The sequence below is a fragment of the Mytilus trossulus genome, chromosome 10 (genome assembly GCF_036588685.1).
Source record: "Mytilus trossulus isolate FHL-02 chromosome 10, PNRI_Mtr1.1.1.hap1, whole genome shotgun sequence".
Lineage (NCBI taxonomy): Eukaryota > Metazoa > Mollusca > Bivalvia > Mytilida > Mytilidae > Mytilus > Mytilus trossulus.
Genome location: NC_086382.1, coordinates 32,344,610 through 32,364,963, shown reverse-complemented (window position 1 = coordinate 32,364,963; position 20,354 = coordinate 32,344,610). Strand labels below are relative to the sequence as shown.

Here is a 20,354-nt window from a genome sequence, read left to right as displayed (position 1 = left end):
TTGTAGTTGCATCTGTGCCTGTTGTTGTCTCAGCTGAAGTGCCAGTAGTTTGAGAAACAGTTGTACCTTCAGAGCTTGTAACCGGCGAGATGGTAGTTGCAATTGTGCCAGTGGTTGTCTTGGCTGTTGTTTCAGTAGTCTGCGAGACAGTTGTACCTTCGGTGCTTGATACAGTACTCCCAGTAGTCTGCCACGTCGTTGTACCTTCGGTGCTTGTCACTGGCGAGGTTGTGGTTGCAACTGTGCCAGTTGTGGTCTCAGTTGTAGTACCAGTAGTTTGAGAAAATGGTGTACCTTCAGTACTTGGCACGGTTGTTCCCGAAATCTGAGTCGTAGTTGCAACTGTGCCTGTTGTTGTCTCAGCAGAAGTGCCAGTTGTTTGAGAAACAGTTGTACCGTCAGTGCTTGTCACCGGCGAGATGGTAGTTGCAATTGTGCCAGTGGTTGTTTCAGCTATTGTTTCAGTAGTCTGCGAGACAGTTGTACCTTCGGTGCTTGATACAGTTGTCCCAGTAGTCTGAGACTTCGTTGTACCTTTGGTACTTTTCACTGGCGAGGTTGTGGTTGCAACTGTGCCAGTTGTTGTCTCAGCTGCTGTTCTAGTAGTCTTAGAAACAGTTGTACCTTCAGTGCTTGGTACTGTTGTTCCCGAAGTCTGAGTCGTAGTTGCAACTATGCCTGTTGTTGTTTCAGTTGACGTGCCAGAAGTTTGAAAAACTATTGTACCTTCAGTACTTGTAACCGGCGAAATGGTAGTTGCAATTGTGCCAGTGGTTGTCTCGGCTGTTGTTTCAGTACTCTGCGAGACAGTAGTATCTTCAGTGCTTGATACAATTGTCCTAGTAGTCTGTGACGTCGTTGTACCTTCGGTGCTGGTAACTGGCGAGTTTGTGGTTGCAATTCTACCAGTTGTTGTCTCAGCTGTTGTACCAGTAGTTTTAGAAACAGTTGTAACTTCAGTACTTGGTACGGTTGTTCCCGAAGTCTGAGTTGTAGTTGCATCTGTGCCTGTTGTTGTCTCAGCTGAAGTGCCAGTAGTTTGAGAAACAGTTGTACCTTCAGTGCTTGGTACTGTTGTTCCCGAAGTCTGAGTCGTAGTTGCAACTGTGCCTGTTGTTGTCTCAGCAGAAGTGCCAGTTGTTTGAGAAACAGTTGTACTGTCAGTGCTTGTCTCCGGCGAGATGGTAGTTTCAATTGTGCCTGTCGTTGTCTCAGCTATTGTTTCAGTAGTCTGCGAGACAGTTGTACCTTCGGTGCTTGATACAGTTGTCCCAGTAGTCTGAGACGTCGTTGTACCTTCGGTGCTGGTCACTGGCGAGGTGGTGGATGCAACTGTGCCAGTTGTTGTCTCAGCTGTAGTACCAGTAGTTTGAGAAACTGTTGTACCTTCAGTACTTGGTACGGTTGTTCCCGAAGTCTGAGTTGTAGTTGCATCTGTGCCTGTTGTTGTCTCAGCTGAAGTGCCAGTAGTTTGAGAAACAGTTGTACCTTCAGAGCTGGTAACCGGCGAGATGGTAGTTGCAATTGTGCCAGTGGTTGTCTCGGCTGTTGTTTCAGTAGTCTGCGAGACAGTTGTACCTTCGGTGCTTGATACAGTTGTCCCAGTAGTTTGAGACGTCGTTGTACCTTCGGTGCTTGTCACTGGCGAGGTTGTGGTTGCAACTGTGCCAGTTGTGGTCTCAGTTATAGTACCAGTAGTTTGAGAAACTGGTGTACCTTCAGTACTTGGTACGGTTGTTCCCGAAATCTGAGTCGTAGTTGCAACTGTGCCTGTTGTTGTCTCAGTAGAAGTGCCAGTTGTTTGAGAAACAGTTGTACCGTCAGTGCTTGTCACCGGCGAGATGGTAGTTGCAATTGTGCCAGTGGTTGTCTCGGCTGTTGTTTCAGTAGTCTGCGAGACAGTTGTACCATCGCTGCTTGATATAGTTGTCCCAGTAGTCTGAGACGTCGTTGTACCTTCGGTGCTGGTCACTGGCGAAGTGGTGGATGCAACTGTGCCAGTTGTTGTCTCAGCTGTAGTACCAGTAGTTTGAGAAACTGTTGTACCTTCAGTACTTGGTACGGTTGTTCCCGAAGTCTGACTTGTAGTTGCATCTGTGCCTGTTGTTGTCTCAACTGCAGTACCAGTAGTTTGAGAAACAGTTGTACCTTCAGAGCTTGTAACCGGCGAGATGGTAGTTGCAATTGTGCCAGTGGTTGTCTCGGCTTTTTTTTCAGTAGTCTGCGAGACAGTTGTACCTTCAGTGCTTGATACAATTGTCCTAGTAGTCTGTGACGTCGTTGTACCTTCGGTGCTGGTCACTGGCGAGGTTTTGGTTGCAACTGTGCCAGTTGTGGTCTCAGCTGTAGTACCAGTAGTTTGAGAAACAGTTGTACTGTCAGTGCTTGTCTCCGGCGAGATGGTAGTTTCAATTGTGCCTGTCGTTGTCTCAGCTATTGTTTCAGTAGTCTGCGAGACAGTTGTACCTTCAGTGCTCGATACAATTGTCCTAGTAGTCTGTGACGTCGTTGTACCTTCGGTGCTGGTAACTGGCGAGTTTGTGGTTGCAATTGTACCAGTTGTTGTTTCAGCTGTTGTATCAGTAGTTTGAGAAACTGTTGTACCTTCAGTACTTGGTACGGTTGTTCCCGAAGTCTGAGTTGTAGTTGCATCTGTGCCTGTTGTTGTCTCAGCTGAGGTGCCAGTAGTTTGAGAAACAGTTGTACCTTCAGAGCTTGTAACCGGCGAGATGGTAGTTGCAATTGTGCCAGTGGTTGTCTCGGCTGTTGTTTCAGTAGTCTGCGAGACAGTTGTACCTTCAGTGCTTGATACAATTGTCCTAGTAGTCTGTGACGTCGTTGTACCTTCGGTGTTGATCACTGGCGAGGTGGTGGATGCAACTGTGCCAGTTGTTGTCTCAGCTGTAGTACCAGTATTTTTAGAAACTGTTGTACCTTCAGTACTTGGTACGGTTGTTCCCGAAGTCTGAATTGTAGTTGCATCTGTGCCTGTTGTTGTCTCAGCTGAAGTGCCAGTAGTTTGAGAAACAGTTGTACCTTCAGAGCTTGTAACCGGCGAGATGGTAGTTGTAATTGTGCCAGTGGTTGTCTCGGCTGTTATTTCAGTAGTCTGCGAGACAGTTGTACCTTCGGTGTTTGATACAGTTGTCCCAGTAGTCTGCGACGTCGTTGTACCTTCGCTGCTGGTCACTGGCGAGGTGGTGGATGCAACTGTGCCAGTTGTTGTCTCAGCTGTGGTACCAGTAGTTTGAGAAACTGTTGTACCTTCAGTACTTGGTACGGTTGTTCCCGAAGTCTGAGTTGTAGTTGCATCTGTGCCTGTTGTTGTCTCAGCTGAGGTGCCAGGAGTTTCAGAAACAGTTGTACCTTCAGAGCTTGTAACCGGCGAGATGGTAGTTGCAATTGTGCCAGTGGTTGTCTCGGCTGTTGTTTCAGTAGTCTGCGAGACAGTTGTACCTTCGGTGCTTGATACAGTTGTCCCAGTAGTCTGAGACGTCGTTGTACCTTCGGTGCTTATCACTGGCGAGGTTGTGGTTGCAACTGTGCCAGTTGTGGTCTCAGTTGTAGTACCAGTAGTTTTAGAAACTGGTGTACCTTCAGTACTTGGTACGGTTGTTCCCGAAATCTGAGTCGTAGTTGCAACTGTGCCTATTGTTGTCTCAGCAGAAGTGCCAGTTGTTTGAGAAACAGTTGTACCGTCAGTGCTTGTCACCGGCGAGATGGTAGTTGCAATTGTGCCAGTGGTTGTTTCAGCTATTGTTTCAGTAGTCTCCGAGACAGTTTTACCTTCGGTGCTTGATACAGTTGTCCCAGTAGTCTGAGACGTCGTTGTACCTTTGGTGCTGGTCACTGGAGAGGTTTTGGTTGCAACTGTGCCAGTTGTGGTCTCAGCTGTAGTACCAGTAGTTTGAAAAACAGTTGTACCTTCAGTACTTGGTACTGTTGTAACCGAAGTCTGAGTTGTAGTTGCATCTGTGCCTGTTGTTGTCTCAGCTGAAGTGCCAGTTGTTTGAGAAACAGTTGTACCGTCAGTGCTTGTCACTGGCGAGATGGTAGTTGCAATTGTGCCTGTCGTTGTTTCTGCTATTGTTTCAGTAGTCTGCGAGACAGTTGTACCTTCGGTGCTTGATACAGTTGTCCCAGGAGTCTGAGACGTCGTTGTACCTTCGGTGCTGGTAACTGGCGAGTTTGTGGTTGCAATTGTGCCAGTTGTTGTCTCAGCTGTAGTACCAGTAGTTTTAGAAACAGATGTACCTTCAGTACTTGGTACTGTTGTTCCAGAAGTCTGAGTCGTAGTTGCAACTGTGCTTGTCGTTATTTCAGCTGAAGTGCCAGTAGTTTTAGAAACAGTTGTACCTTCAGTGCTTGTCACTGGCGAGGTGGTGGATGCAACTGTGCCAGTTGTTGTCTCAGCTGTGGTACCAGTAGTTTGAGAAACTGTTGTACCTTCAGTACTTGGTACGGTTGTTCCCGAAGTCTGAGTTGTAGTTGCATCTGTGCCTGTTGTTGTCTCAGCTGAGGTGCCAGTAGTTTCAGAAACAGTTGTACCTTCAGAGCTTGTAACCGGCGAGATGGTAGTTGCAATTGTGCCAGTGGTTGTCTCGGCTGTTGTTTCAGTAGTCTGCGAGACAGTTGTACCTTCGGTGCTTGATACAGTTGTCCCAGTAGTCTGAGACGTCGTTGTACCTTCGGTGCTTATCACTGGCGAGGTTGTGGTTGCAACTGTGCCAGTTGTGGTCTCAGTTGTAGTACCAGTAGTTTTAGAAACTGGTGTACCTTCAGTACTTGGTACGGTTGTTCCCGAAATCTGAGTCGTAGTTGCAACTGTGCCTATTGTTGTCTCAGCAGAAGTGCCAGTTGTTTGAGAAACAGTTGTACCGTCAGTGATTGTCACCGGCGAGATGGTAGTTGCAATTGTGCCAGTGGTTGTTTCAGCTATTGTTTCAGTAGTCTCCGAGACAGTTTTACCTTCGGTGCTTGATACAGTTGTCCCAGTAGTCTGAGACGTCGTTGTACCTTTGGTGCTGGTCACTGGAGAGGTTTTGGTTGCAACTGTGCCAGTTGTGGTCTCAGCTGTAGTACCAGTAGTTTGAAAAACAGTTGTACCTTCAGTACTTGGTACTGTTGTAACCGAAGTCTGAGTTGTAGTTGCATCTGTGCCTGTTGTTGTCTCAGCTGAAGTGCCAGTTGTTTGAGAAACAGTTGTACCGTCAGTGCTTGTCACTGGCGAGATGGTAGTTGCAATTGTGCCTGTCGTTGTTTCTGCTATTGTTTCAGTAGTCTGCGAGACAGTTGTACCTTCGGTGCTTGATACAGTTGTCCCAGGAGTCTGAGACGTCGTTGTACCTTCGATGCTGGTAACTGGCGAGTTTGTGGTTGCAATTGTGCCAGTTGTTGTCTCAGCTGTAGTACCAGTAGTTTTAGAAACAGATGTACCTTCAGTACTTGGTACTGTTGTTCCAGAAGTCTGAGTCGTAGTTGCAACTGTGCTTGTCGTTATTTCAGCTGAAGTGCCAGTAGTTTTAGAAACAGTTGTACCTTCAGTGCTTGTCACCGGCGAGATGGTAGTTGCAATTGTGCCAGTGGTTGTCTCAGCTGTTGTTTCAGTAGTCTGCGAGACAGTTGTACCTTCGGTGTTTGATACAGTTGTCCCAGTAGTCTGCCACGTCGTTGTACCTTCGCTGATGGTCACTGGCGAGGTGGTGGATGCAACTGTGCCAGTTGTTGTCTCAGCTGTAGTACCAGTAGTTTGAGAAACTGTTGTACCTTCAGAACTTGGTACGGTTGTTCCCGAAGTCTGAGTTGTAGTTGCATCTGTGCCTGTTGTTGTCTCAGCTGAAGTGCCAGTAGTTTCAGAAACAGTTGTACCTTCAGAGCTTGTAACCGGCGAGATGGTAGTTGCAATTGTGCCAGTGGTTGTCTCGGCTGTTGTTTCAGTAGCCTGCGAGACAGTTGTACCTTCGGTGCTTGATACAGTTGTCCCAGTAGTCTGAGACGTCGTTGTACCTTCGGTGCTTATCACTGGCGAGGTTGTGGTTGCAACTGTGCCAGTTGTGGTCTCAATTGTAGTACCAGTAGTTTGAGAAACTGGTGTACCTTCAGTACTTGGTACGGTTGTTCCCGAAATCTGAGTCGTAGTTGCAACTGTGCCTGTTGTTGTCTCATCAGAAGTGCCAGTTGTTTGAGAAACAGTTGTACCGTCAGTGCTTGTCACCGGCGAGATGGTAGTTGCAATTGTGCCAGTGGTTGTTTCAGCTATTGTTTCAGTAGTCTCCGAGACAGTTTTACCTTCGGTGCTTGATACAGTTGTCCCAGTAGTCTGAGACGTCGTTGTACCTTTGGTGCTGGTCACTGGCGAGGTTTTGGTTGCAACTGTGCCAGTTGTGGTCTCAGCTGTAGTACCAGTAGTTTGAGAAACAGTTGTACCTTCAGTATTTGGTACTGTTGTAACCGAAGTCTGAGTTGTAGTTGCATCTGTGCCTGTTGTTGTCTCAGCTGAAGTGCCAGTTGTTTGAGAAACAGTTGTACCGTCAGTGTTTGTCACCGGCGAGATGGTATTTGCAATTGTGCCAGTGGTTGTCTCAGCTGTTATTTCAGTAGTCTGCGAGACAGTTGTACCTTCAGTGCTTGATACAATTGTCCCAGTAGTCTGTGACGTCGTTGTACCTTCGGTGCTGGTAACTGGCGAGTTTGTGGTTGCAATTGTGCCAGTTGTTGTCTCAGCTGTAGTACCAGTAGTTTTAGAAACAGATGTACCTTCAGTACTTGGTACTGTTGTTCCAGAATTCTGAGTCGTAGTTGCAACTGTGCTTGTCGTTATTTCAGTTGAAGTGCCAGTAGTTTTAGAAACAGTTGTACCTTCAGTGCTTTTCACCGGCGAGATGGTAGTTGCAATTGTGCCAGTGGTTGTCTCAGCTGTTGTTTCAGTAGTCTGCGAGACATTTGTACCTTCGGTGCTTGATACAGTTGTCCCAGTAGTCTGAGACGTCGTTGTACCTTCGGTGCTGGTCACTAATGAGGTGGTGGATACAACTGTGCCAGTTGTTGTCTCAGCTGTAGTACCAGTAGTTTTAGAAACAGTTGTACCTTCAGTGCTTGGTACTGTTGTTCCAGAAGTCTTAGTTGTAGTTGCAACTGTACCTGTTGTTGTTTCAACTGAAGTGCCAGTAGTTTGAGAAACAGTTGTACCTTCAGTGCTTGGTTCTGTTGTACCCGAAGTCTGAGTCGTAGTTGCAACTGTGCCTGTGGTTGTTTCAACTGATGTGCCAGTAGTTTGAGAACTATTTGTACCTTCAGAGCTTGTCACCGGCGAGATGGTATTTGCAATTGTGCCAGTGGTTGTCTCAGCTGTTGTTTCAGTAGTCTGCGAGACATTTGTACCTTCGGTGCTTGATACAGTTGTCCCAGTAGTCTGAGACGTCGTTGTACCTTCGGTGCTGGTCACTAATGAGGTGGTGGATACAACTGTGCCAGTTGTTGTCTCAGCTGTAGTACCAGTAGTTTTAGAAACAGTTGTACCTTCAGTGCTTGGTACTGTTGTTCCAGAAGTCTTAGTTGTAGTTGCAACTGTACCTGTTGTTGTTTCAACTGAAGTGCCAGTAGTTTGAGAAACAGTTGTACCTTCAGTGCTTGGTTCTGTTGTACCCGAAGTCTGAGTCGTAGTTGCAACTGTGCCTGTGGTTGTTTCAACTGATGTGCCAGTAGTTTGAGAACTATTTGTACCTTCAGAGCTTGTCACCGGCGAGATGGTATTTGCAATTGTGCCAGTGGTTGTCTCAGCTGTTGTTTCAGTAGTCTGCGAGACAGTTGTACCTTCGGTGCTTGATACAGTTGTCCCAGTAGTCTGAGACGTCGTTGTACCTTCGGTGCTGGTCACTGGTGAGGTGGTGGATGCAACTGTGCCAGTTGTTGTCTCAGCTGTAGTACCAGTAGTTTGAGAAACAGTTGTACCTTCAGCACTTGGTACTTTTGTTCCCGAAGTCTGAGTTGTAGTTGCAACTGTGCCTGCTGTTGCCTCAGCTGAAGTGCCAGTAGTTTTAGAAACAGTTGTACCTTCAGTATTTGATTTTGTTGTACCAGAAGTTTGAGAGTTGGATGTCTCTGGTGAGTAGGTAGTTGCGAATTTGCCAGTTGTTGTTGCAGCTAGTATTCTGGTAGTTTGAGACACATCTGTACGAATAGTGCTTAATACTGTTGTTTCAGAAGTCTGAGGGTTGGTTGTAAAGTCGATGCTGGTCTCGGGTGAGGTGGTAGTTGTTATTATGCCAGTTTGTGTCTCAGTCGTAGTGCCAGTAGTCTGTGAGACAGTTGTTCCTTTGGTGCTGGTCACTGGAAAGGATGTTGTTGCGATTGTGCCCGTCGTTTTCTCATCTGTAGTTCCAGTTGTCTGTGAGAAAGCTGTACCTTCGGTGCTAGTCGCTGTTGGGGTTGTTGTGGCAGGGACAGTAGGAGTTTCATCTGTGTTTCCGGTTGTTCGAGAGGCTGTTGTACTGTCTGGTGTCATCTTTTGAGAGGACGTTGCGTTATAAATATTTGTAGACATCTGAGCTGTAGTACGAAAATTAAACATTTTGTGCTCCTTTTTGTTTGAACAATTTTTAAGTTTTGTATTTGAAGGTATTTTTATCGTTGTGTTTATATAGAGTAAATATATATAATTAAATGTACGACCTATAAAGTGTTCATTCCAAATGTGTTGAGTTCAGACAAATATATCAGACTAGTCAGTCTTAATTCGTATTTTATTTTTATGCAAAACTAATTGATACAGTAACAATTCAAGTATTTTAAGTTTAGATTTTGTTTGGAGAATGTTGTTAAGAACTCGGAAATAAATAGTAATTGCAAATCGTTATAACCACTGGTGGTTTTATTACATTTTACGTTTTTTTTTTAATTATGTTATTCATATCTTTGATCAGTAAAATAGTTTTTTTTAATACAAACGTTTGGTCTAGTAAGTTGAAGGATTTGCTTGGTTTTTTTTTATTTTTTTTATTTGGATTTATTTCACGTTCTTTTAAACATATAAAAATTAGTAATACTAAGTTATTTAAAAGAAGTATGTTATCGCATTCCTTCAGTCTGTCTTGTACTAAGAAAATCATTTATCATTTTTACAATATTTTCTTATATAAATTTACAAACAACTATTTTACATACAAAACAATAAAAACACGCAAGTAAATAAATAAAACAAAAACGACAAAAAAAGTTCAAGAATTCGAAACATACATTTGAACCTTAATTGTTTATTAAATAAGTGTTGCACAGTTGGTAGGTGTTGCTTTTTATGATTCAAAATATAAACAAACAAATCTAATTTTCATTGCAAATATTAATCATTTCACTAAAAGTGTTTTTTTTTTAAATGCGTGCATTTTCTGTTTTGACTGGACTTGAAAAATGATACAATATACTATCAAAAACGTGTACGTAACTGTATTGTTAATATTATATGTTATTATTTTTTTGGAAGTTTAACTCAATATTAATCTGATTGTTCATGTAAAACTTGTCTTTAACATCAAATACATCCGTGTGCAGTAACTCATGTTTATTTTTTTTTTAATCCGAAAGAGGGGCTGCTTGCAACTTCCAGAATATAAGATACGTTGAACTATGTCGTAGCAAAATTATTTACAAATAGTGTATATTTAGGAGCTCTCTCTTAAATATTGCTACCATTCCTTTTTGTAAATCGCTTAAAACATCATATAGTATATACGCATTCTAATGCAGATATTTTTGTTATTTTCGACTAACAGTCCAACATAATCATACCCTCATGTTGGAAACAAACGCGTAAAAAAAATCCTATTATTATAAAGATGAGCTGCAAGACGGAAATTTCCAATGATTAATATCGTCTATAATTTTGCTTTTTTTTAATTTTGATAATGGCATTTCACTTTACATTGCTTTCTTTTGTATGTTATATAGTCAATTTGTTGATTGTTGCTCAGTTGTTTTCGCTAGAAAGTTTTTATGTTAATTTTTCATGCAATTCTGCACTATATTTTTGCTGAAATGTCATTTTAATTGTCAAACACGTCTCGTTTTGGTTATAGGGAGGAAAGTACAAAGAAGTCCGTGAAGACAAAGCACGTGATTTCAAAATATTTTAATTTAAAGTCAACCTAAATTATGACCTGATATTTTAAAGTTTCAGACGAAAGTCAAAAGTGTATATGATACCCCTATCGGATTCTAGGCATGGTTTGCTGCGATAAAATGATAAATATAGTGATTCTAAGTCTCCATAAAACTACACTGTTTGGTTCTTTTTTTATTTTTAAAAAACCACGCAATTTTAATAAAAGTAATTGGCAGAAATTGACAGCCTGTTTGACGATTAGAACGACTTTTCACCAGGAATTTCGTACAGTTCTGTACAAAACGGCTAGTACACTTGGATAAAAATTGCAATATTTTGGTCATATATTGTAATGTTAACGATCAACACATTAAAGAATAAATACCATACCTGTGAGTTTTCTGTTAGTAGAAGTCGTTGAACCAATGAACAGCAGTTAGTTAGTTAGTTAAGACATGCATGCATCCTTATATAAATATTACTACACAGAAAACATTATAAGACAAGAGACGTGTAAGAATATTAATTTTTAGGTGCTCTGCATTTTTAAAAGTTTAATTTCAATTCTAAGGGAGCTACCATTTTTTTTTATAGTGGATGGGCTAGGATAAAATTTGAAAAAAATAGACAGGTCAGGAGTTTTGAGTAAAAAAAATGCTTGATGGGACTATTTTGCCAAAAAAATGGCGGTGGCAATTTATGTAAAAAAAACGTCAGGATAAACAAAAAAAAAGCCCCCAACCCCATCAAAATCAAATGGTAGCTTCCTAACGTGGATTTACAATTAACTAATCTCAATTTGACCATTTTAATTTTTTAATAAAGGTGTGTTAATGAGCAGTGTGCAGATATATGGCGACTTTTATAAGAAATAATAACCTACCTGTGGTTGAATTGTCAGCTGTCGTCGTTGAACCTATAAACAGCAATTTTGATCATTAATATCATTGTATTTTATTAAAATTATATGAACGTGAATAAATGAAGAAAATAGTTATATAAGGCCATAAATAAAGGTTATCGGGTTTTCCCTTTTCTCTGCAGGATCTGTTTTTGCCCTCCGGGTTTTTCTTTAACATGAAAAAAAGGAAAGACTATGTTTCAAGACAATTTCCAAATTGTTTGATTATCATTTTTAAAGATTAAATAGCTTATTTCTTACTATACATTCCTTGGTTAATATCATAAAATTGAGAATGGTAATGGGGAATGTGTCAAAGAGACAACAACCCGACCATAGAGCAGACATAAAGCAATAGTTCAAACATTTTTTTCACAAGAATTTCCTGTCGGTGGTTAAAAAATTTCTGTAGAGCGAATCTGCATGTGGAAAGTGATGTTCTATTCCCCTTTGCAAATAACAGTCACCCGCTAATTGCCATAAGGGGTGATTATCAGTTTCAAAACCTGAGCATTCTGAGTTAGAACTGATGTGGAAAGTTGTCCTAATATTCGTCAAGATGTATGTATGTTCTGCTATAACAACTTTTATTTTAGGTCTGATCTTAATCAAATTAATTTGATATATGCCACTCGTATATTTTATTTACATGATATATGCCATTAAAACTAATAATTCTCTTACAAACAGTTATTTGTTTTGATCGTATTTAACTTAAAACTCTATATTTTTAATCGGTTAACTATTTGGATGCTTTAAAAATTAGATTTTCAAAACCTATTCGTCCGCCTTTACTTCTTTAAGAATTATCGGCGTCCTAGTGTATGTAACATATGTGAAGAGTTGTCCTAATATTCGTCAAGATGTATATATGCTCTGCTATAACTACTTTTGTTTTAGGGCTGATCTTAATCAAATTAATTTTATATATGGCACTCGTATATTTATTAGCATATTAATACCATTTTTAAAGAAAATAACTACCTGTTGTTGGTCCCTCTGTTGTGTTTGTCGTTGCTGTTGTCAACAGAACTGTTGTTGGATCTGGAAACAAAAGTAATTTTATATCAGCTAAACGAAGATGTATAGTCTTTTGATATACTTAATAATGTGTCACCCATAAATCTGTATGTATAAAACTTAAAATGTTAATTAAACTTGTGCTGTACAGCTTGCTAAGTTGCCGAGACAACGTGTTAAATCATGATGGTCACTTTTCGTATACTAGTATCTTTAATAGATGCCAAATGCTACAAAGTTGCAAAGAAAACTTACCTTCAAATATGATTGAATGATTTTTTTTGTTTGAATTGTTTCACATTTTGTTCTGAGTAGGTGGAAGCATAAAATAACTGACTATGTGGTATGGGTTTTGTTCATGCTTGAATGCCGTTATTTGGGCCTGGTGGTCAGGAATATGACTTTCCGTTGTGATTTTTTCTCGAAGTTTTTTTTGTGATTTTACTTTTGGCTAGTTGCAATAATAACACATATTCTTATTGTACTGACCTGTTGTCGTCGTGTTAGTAGTCTCCTTTGCAGTGGTTGTTTCCCCTGTTGTGTAGACTGTTGTCGAAATAGTTGATTGTGTTGATGATAAAAATGATGTTAATGATGCTGTAGAAAAAAAACCATGAATAATTCTAGATATAAACATTTAATTTAAAACTTTGAATTTTTGAAAAACTAAGGCTTTTCTACTTCAGGAATAGATTACCTTAGCTGTAGTTGGTAAAATGTTTAGGAATTTTTGGTCCTCAATGCTCTTCAACTTCGTACTTTCTTTGGCCTTTTAAACATTTTTTTATTCGAGCGTCACTGGTGAGTCTCATGTAGACGTAACGCGAGTCTGACGTAAATATAAAATTTTAATCCTGGTATCTATAATGAGGTTTTTTAAACAGATTTTTCTATAGAATATATATAACCAATGTCGTTATTTTTCTCGTTTGAAGTGTTTTAGTCTTATTTTGGATTTGTCCCATTGGCAATCATACCACAATTTATAATGTTTATATAAACCAACAACTTTTTTAAAATTTAAATGCAAGTTGTCATACATTATGTATAGATCGTGTATCTACTTATGAATATACCTGTTGTACTATAATTTGTTGTTCCTTGCGCGGTGGTGGTCTGTCCGTTGGTTGGACTTGTTGTTCCCACGGTGGTAGGTGTTTCGGCTGTGGTGACATCGTTGGTAGTTGATGTTGATGCGAAAACAAAACTAGATAATACTGATACTGCATAAAAAAATACATTAAATGATACATTTCAACGTAAATGCAAAACATATGCAATAAGAACTATGAATTATTTACTCTTTGTATAATATTAAGACAGGAAAGTAGTACTTGTGTAAGCATTTTATATAAGAAAATTATAAAAGCACTAAAGCGGGAAACCTAGTACGCCACTGGAAGAATGATCTTTAACTTGCAACATTCTGCTAACGAACCCATCGAAGAGTTCTTACACCATCACAATCTTACCAAACGTGGCTGCGTACTTGTACATCCCGCACGAACAAACAGACGCATTTTGTTAGAATGAGTTTTACTGCTGAATGAGAAGACTTAGTACAATTGAAACTGTATTAAGTTACTGTAATCCAATCAGCCCTTGGGATAATTAAAGTATGTTCGAAGTTGTTATTCCTTAGGTATGTGAGGTATGGAAAAATTGCTGAGTGATCTCTATTTATCTATATATTTGTTTTTTCATTACATCAGATAACTACATATGTTTACCTGTTAAGAAACACCCCCATACGTTAATCTTCATGTCACGAAATGCTCAATATGTTCATACTGTTCCTTCTACGAAAATACCTAATATAAAAAATAAAATAAAAACATAAATTATATGGTCAAAAATTTAATACATATTTATTGGTTTTTTTTTCATTATTCAATATACTACGTCTGTATAATTACCACTGCTTTTAAATTATATACCCATAAGTCAGGATTCTTTTTATTTACAATGTATGTACGTATACTTTTTAGTATTTAGCAACTTTTTACTTTATATACCTAGAAGTCAAAGATTTTTCTTAGACCATGGTTCATAATGTACGTTTATTTTTATAAATGTTCAGATGATAATATTAGTAATTTCTTTTCTTTCTTTTTTTTTTTTTTGGGGGGGGGGGAGGTGGGACGAAGGTGTCAACTTTATCTCTCGTGGAAAATCGACATTACCTGGTTTATTAATGATCTTTGTTTAATCAACATAGTTATGCTAAAATTTTCATCCGGCTGCGACTTATAATAAATTTGGCTATGAATACTTATGATAAGAATACATCCAAAACACCTTAAAGCCACAAACAATGTAGTTTTTACTTCAATTTTGAGCGATAAGGCTTAAAGAATCTGTCTATAACTTTCTTGTAGTATTTTTTGCAGCAGATCATTTAAGTTCCATTTTAAACCGGAATAAATTATGAAAAAACTTTGATGACGTCAAGGTCACATGACAAAACTATGTCTATGAGCTGATAAACAAAACAACGTCAGCCAATCAGAAGACTCTTAACATCCAAATTGAATTATTACAAATAATCACACAGTATTGCATTTTGAGTTAGTATGTTAGCCTGGAAAGCTAACAGTTAGATGTTATTTTAGTGTTCCTAATAACTAGACCAAAAAGAAAGCATATAATAAATAATTCACGGAGAAGAGCTTATTTCCCCTGAATTAGTTTCACACTAAAGCCATATTCAAAATGTATTTCAGTCGATAGTTAATTAAATTCAAAGTACCACAATAATATGGACTCTAAGATTCTGACAATATTTTAGACTATTTCTAAACAGGTCATCAAATTAAACGGCTTAAGAATGGCAATTTCTGGATTAGCCTTCATCGGAGGATGTATAAAAGTGAGACGAAAGATATCAGAGGGACAGTCAAACTCATAAATTGAAAGTGACAACGCCAATGCTAAAAATGAAAAGGACAAACGGACAAACAATGATACACATGACACAACATAGAAAACTAAAGAATAAACAACACGAACCCCGCCAAATATATATAATTTATTAGCCTCCTATAGGCGAGTGACATTCAGACCTAAAAAATATTTTTAATGCACCTATCTAACACACAGCTATATTATATATCATTCGAAAGGAAAAAATGTGTAGATTCCATTTTTCCCGGTCGTAAAAATGAAATATGGTGCAATTTTTTTCAAATTGGGGTCAAAGGTCATTCATAAAAAATTGAAAGAAAAACACTTCGGTAGTATTGTTGTTTTATTTGAAGCAGCTGGTAATATAGCTAATTCAATTTTTACTTTCCACGATATTATGATAACGTCTCTCTGATTCTTAGTTGCATATCGTTCATGGTTTGGCGATAATTGACGTCATTTTGACGTTTTCACTCTGCTATAGGTAAAACGGTACTTTCTACAAAAACGTCGTATTATAGCAAATATTCGACCTAAAATGTGTTAATATTTGCTATAATTGATGGTGTGCCATGCAAAATAAAAAAGTATGATGAAATATTTGTAAGATGGACGAGTAAAAGGGAGAGAAAACAACGCCATAAAGAGAGCAAAAAGTAGACGTCTTTGTCACATCAATAGTAACAATAGTCTCTTGTTTGTTAACAGCCTACAAACCGTGTCAAGATCGGAAATCACTATCTTACATGTTTAATACAACCACAAACAAAGTTTAAAAGGATATATGCATCACATTTTAAGTCTGTCCGTCCGTCAGTCCCCACTTGTTTTCGGCCCATGTCAAATTAAATCAGGTAACTTAAACATGTATACAGATATACAGTTGATCCAAAAAACCAATGATTTTAAATATAAAATGCATTGCCTTGAACTATAGAACTGATATTAAACACACTTAGTTCAGAGATGTATTATGGGATGGCACGTGGTTTCTCATAAATTAAATCAGTTTATTTTAACAGTGGCATTGATATTTTGAGCCGTCAAGTTTTCAAACATTTTTTGATTCGTTCTTGTCTGGTTTGTGTCCGGTCCATATATTTTGAACCTTTGAACCAGCGTTTTTCAAACTAAGTATGCATATACATCATATAATAGGGGATGGTCATAAACTGAAATCAGGTCACTATGATATAATGGAGTCCTGTCCGCGACATATATAGCCGCAAAACTAAGGTTTTTACATTGTCAAGGGACTTTTATGGCCGACTATGCGGTATGGGTTTTGCTCATTGTTGAAGGTCATACGGTGACCTACAGTTGTCAATGTCTGTGTCATTTTGGTCTCTTATGGACAGCTGTCTCATTGGCAATCATACCACATCCTCTCTTTTTATATTTACCAAACTTCAGATACAGAAGTCGGTTTTACAAAAAAACTGAAGACAAGATTTATCGCAAGTAAACTGAACTATTCATGACTTGCAACCAGCTTAGGTCGTAAGATTTGTTGTGAAACTGACCCCAGATGCAAAGTTAGAATGAGGTGATTTACAATTTAAACTTAGGTCCCACGGTGACCCTTGTGTTGACACTTGTAATTATATACTTTACAAACACTTTAATTTCACAACGTGTTTTTTTTTATTACGACTGCATTTATTTTCACTCACGTTTGTGCAGTCAAAAGATTTGCAGTTAAAAATGCAAGCATTAATGTCTTACCAGTATTCAAAACTTAGATATATATAGATTTTTATCAACTAATATGAATTTGCGGAATATAGTTCGGCTAAACCTATATTTAGTTTTTTTTGTCATTCTAAAGGATTTTCTGTGAATAATCAATTTCGTTAAAAGAAACGAAATAAATCTCATTTATAACAAATAATGCAATTTTCTATTTTGTGATTTTTAACAATATAAGACCGTCGAAATTCATATTTTAAAACTGAGCCTGTGAAGCTTTTGCTTTACTGGAACAATTTTTGATACTTCGCTGTTACTGACATAATTCTGTGTAACAGATGTTTACAATGATTTCAGTACATGTACAAGTGCCCTAATGCATATTTTTTTCCTTCACAAGAACAAATTTATTAAATCCTGAAGAAAGTATGACGTATTAAGACCACTTTTGTCATCCGTACTCATACTTAGGTAAACCTAATGCCGTATTTGCTTGTTATGACGCCATGTCTTTGTTTGCCAGCTTTCAGAACATGTAGTTTGAATGATGATGCACTTGGTTGTATGCGTGACACGATGGCAATCTTTTTGGTTTGAAGTCTGATATTATGTAGCTTGCTCGAATCGTCTTGATTAGACTTTTTCAATAGTTATTCGTAATATCTGCTTTTTGTAAGTGCAAATTGACTAAGAACAGTAAGTTATTGGTTTTCAACCAAGAAAAAAAAGTTGACATTTCAGCTTCTATGGTCCTTTTAATTTTTTTTTTTTATACTTTGTGTAATATTAGTACCAAAATTGCCTTCGTGATTATTTATACTATTTTATTCGAAGCGTTTAGGTCCATAAACTTGAGGGAAATTAACAGAGAAAGCGATTTCGGAAATTTGATTGAAAAGGGGGAGTGTGTAAAAAATGTATAAAATCCAGAATAATACAGTGATAATGATATGTTTTAAACAATTTATGAACTCTTGAATAATACGAACATCATTTATTTTGGTTTCGAGACGAAAATATCTAAGAAATTAAAAAAAAAATATGAAAATTGGCACTATTTTTATAAAAAAATCCAAAATTGTTACAAAATCTTTTTTTTTCGCAAAGATTACTTTTTTTATTTTTGAAAAGTATTTTTTTATACATTGACATGTTAAACGTACATAATTTTTGCATTGCGACAACAGAAAATAAAGCTTCATGTTATTTTTTTCACGCTTCAACACTGTTGGTCATTTTTCAATTTGGAACTATTTCTCGATTTTAATTCAGTTTTTACAAAAATTGCACCGTACGATTTTTTTTACGACCGACCAAAAAAGGAAGTTCAGATATTATACTATAACATATAAAAAATTCAGCTGTGTGTTAGGTGGGTGCATTAAAGTCACTAACTAAGCGTCTTTTCTGGAAATGTCACTCGCCTACTATTGGAGAGTATATAACAAAGTAAAGACAACTAATCATATACCAAAAAGACTGAGTTATGATTTACACAGAGAAAGTTTATAAAGACGGGATCACAACAAAAAGTTCATTTATTTACATATGTTCTTAAAAGTTTTTTTTAAAGATAATTGTTGTTCTTCTAGTAGCAGCTGCAGTTCTGTAACAATTTACAACAGTTGTAAATAATACACACACAAAGATAAACTGTTCACGTTCCTCATTCTTTGGATCGAAATCGGTGTCACAGGCAAAAAAACAATTTAACAATTTATTGTCAGTTATATTTCCTAAGCGAACACTAAATGTAATCGGGTGTATGTCTATAACACTCCTCCAAAATTGATCTCGAGCATCAACTGTATAGTCACATAATAGTATTGCATGAGCACAAGGATCATTAATATTCTGTTGTTTTCACGTATTATTAAACAGCATATTGTTGTTGCAAAATAGGCCTGCCTGAGCGTCAGTTGGTGACATATTGCTACTCTCCACCACGCATGCGGTACACAAAACGAGTGAATGTCATTTAAAACAACAAATCGAAATCCAGTGCCATACGATGATGCCACTCTACTACTTCAACCTGATAAATTGACGACTTGACTATGAAGTTCCAAGTTGCAGATTTTTGAAATTGTCCATCATTGAGATACTGGTCTAAATATTTCGATTAACCATATTTTGTGAGTTTTTCAATAATGTCACACAACTTGATTATGTGAGTACAAACCAGTTGTATTGACTAAGTGGTAGAAAATGAAAATACACAGAGTAATTTCGTGCGCCCTACGCGTTTGTCACTACCTGTATCATGGCCGTTAAAACCCATGCATTTGAAAGTTAACGATGATATATAAGGTTTGATTCAACACTTCGAGATCTTTATGAACAAAAGATACCTCCAATAATAGTCAAATTTATTTATGGTCAACTTTGACTCAAGGTTTTTGAAAATGAATTTGTGAAAAAAAAATGGATTTAACAACGGAGAATTTATAAATTATAAAACAAATTCTGCAGAAAAAGAGATTCTTGATTATATGAACCTGTCTATATTTATCATATTTCTGTCCAACAATGTATGCTATGCATTCTTGTAGGTGTGCTGCTTCTTTTCAGTTCTGTTTAAATATTACATGTGAAAGTGATTTTTTCAACAAAAAACACTTTATTCAATATCATTTGTACTTTTGTATAATTTCTGTATAATTTCATAGGTTTCTCTATCTTCCTTTCACAAATTGTAGTTACGTTTATGTTTGTCATCGCCATTGATATATTAGCCTGTATATGTTCTTCAGGCAATAAGTTGGAAAATTTATCAATCGAACACAAATTGAAAATGCCATGCAAAAAACTAAAATCGATCAAAAAGACAAATAATGTCAATTATAGCATACACAACTTAACAAAGAAACCAATGACTGAGCAACAAGCACCCACCAAAACCTTTGAATATACTTATTTGTTTTTCAACCTGTTCAACCCTTAGTTGTACCCTACGTCGCATATAGTATAGTTATGTACCTAAATGAACATGTTTTTCTAACAATTTTCAGACTAGATTCTATGACTTTTTGCACAATATATATATATATATGTATTTCCTAACCTATATCATATAGTAGACAAGACTAGTTTACAAATTTTGATTATACTCAACGCCGTTTAGTTGAAACAAAGTCTATATGGTTTCCATTAAATTTGTCCAAAGAATGTTATTTTATATTATAATGATATTTTTATCATAAATTTTTGTACAACAATTTTTCTATATATAAAACAATTAATGAAAAAACGGTCTATGTAATAAATTGAATAAGACAAAATGATTATTTAGAAGAATTTTGTTATAGTTAAGAAAAGCTAGTGCAAAGAATATAAATCCAACACGTTTATCAATGACAGTACTGTGTATGAAAACATTGAAACTCTGAATAGAAATATGTGCTATGAGATGCACATGCTGCGCACAAAAAGGATAAAACAAATTGATCCCAAGTACAGTAGAAGTTTATCATCTTACAATTTTATGGCGTTCGTGTTGTTTATTCTTTAGTTTTCTATGTTGTGTCGTGTGTACTATTGTTTGTCTGTTTGTCCTTTTCATTCTAAGCCAATGCGTTGTCAGTTTATTTTCAATTTATGAGTTTGATTGTCTCTCTGGTATATTTTGTCCCTCTTTTATGACTTATTCGGGCTTAACTTAATTTGTGCTAAGTTTAATGATATCGAGTACCTTTTAAGAATGATGACAAAATCACAAAATAGGTTTAAACTGTGAAGGAGAAT

At 37.5% G+C, this 20,354-nt stretch overlaps 1 protein-coding gene across 1 annotated transcript in view; it reads right to left on the bottom strand.

Annotated features, from left to right (window-relative positions):
- The window catches only part of LOC134687828 (mucin-2-like), a 58,401-nt gene extending 44,887 nt beyond the window's left edge, over positions 1 to 13,514 (bottom strand). Inside the window, exons 1-5 of the mRNA XM_063548287.1 lie at positions 13,490 to 13,514; positions 13,094 to 13,240; positions 12,507 to 12,614; positions 11,982 to 12,041; positions 10,980 to 11,012 (exon numbers count right to left, since the gene is read on the bottom strand). Coding sequence (XP_063404357.1) covers positions 10,980 to 11,012; positions 11,982 to 12,041; positions 12,507 to 12,614; positions 13,094 to 13,240; positions 13,490 to 13,514 — 373 coding nt within the window. The remainder of the gene's footprint in view (positions 1 to 10,979; positions 11,013 to 11,981; positions 12,042 to 12,506; positions 12,615 to 13,093; positions 13,241 to 13,489) is intronic.
- Positions 13,515 to 20,354: the final 6,840 nt, after the last annotated feature.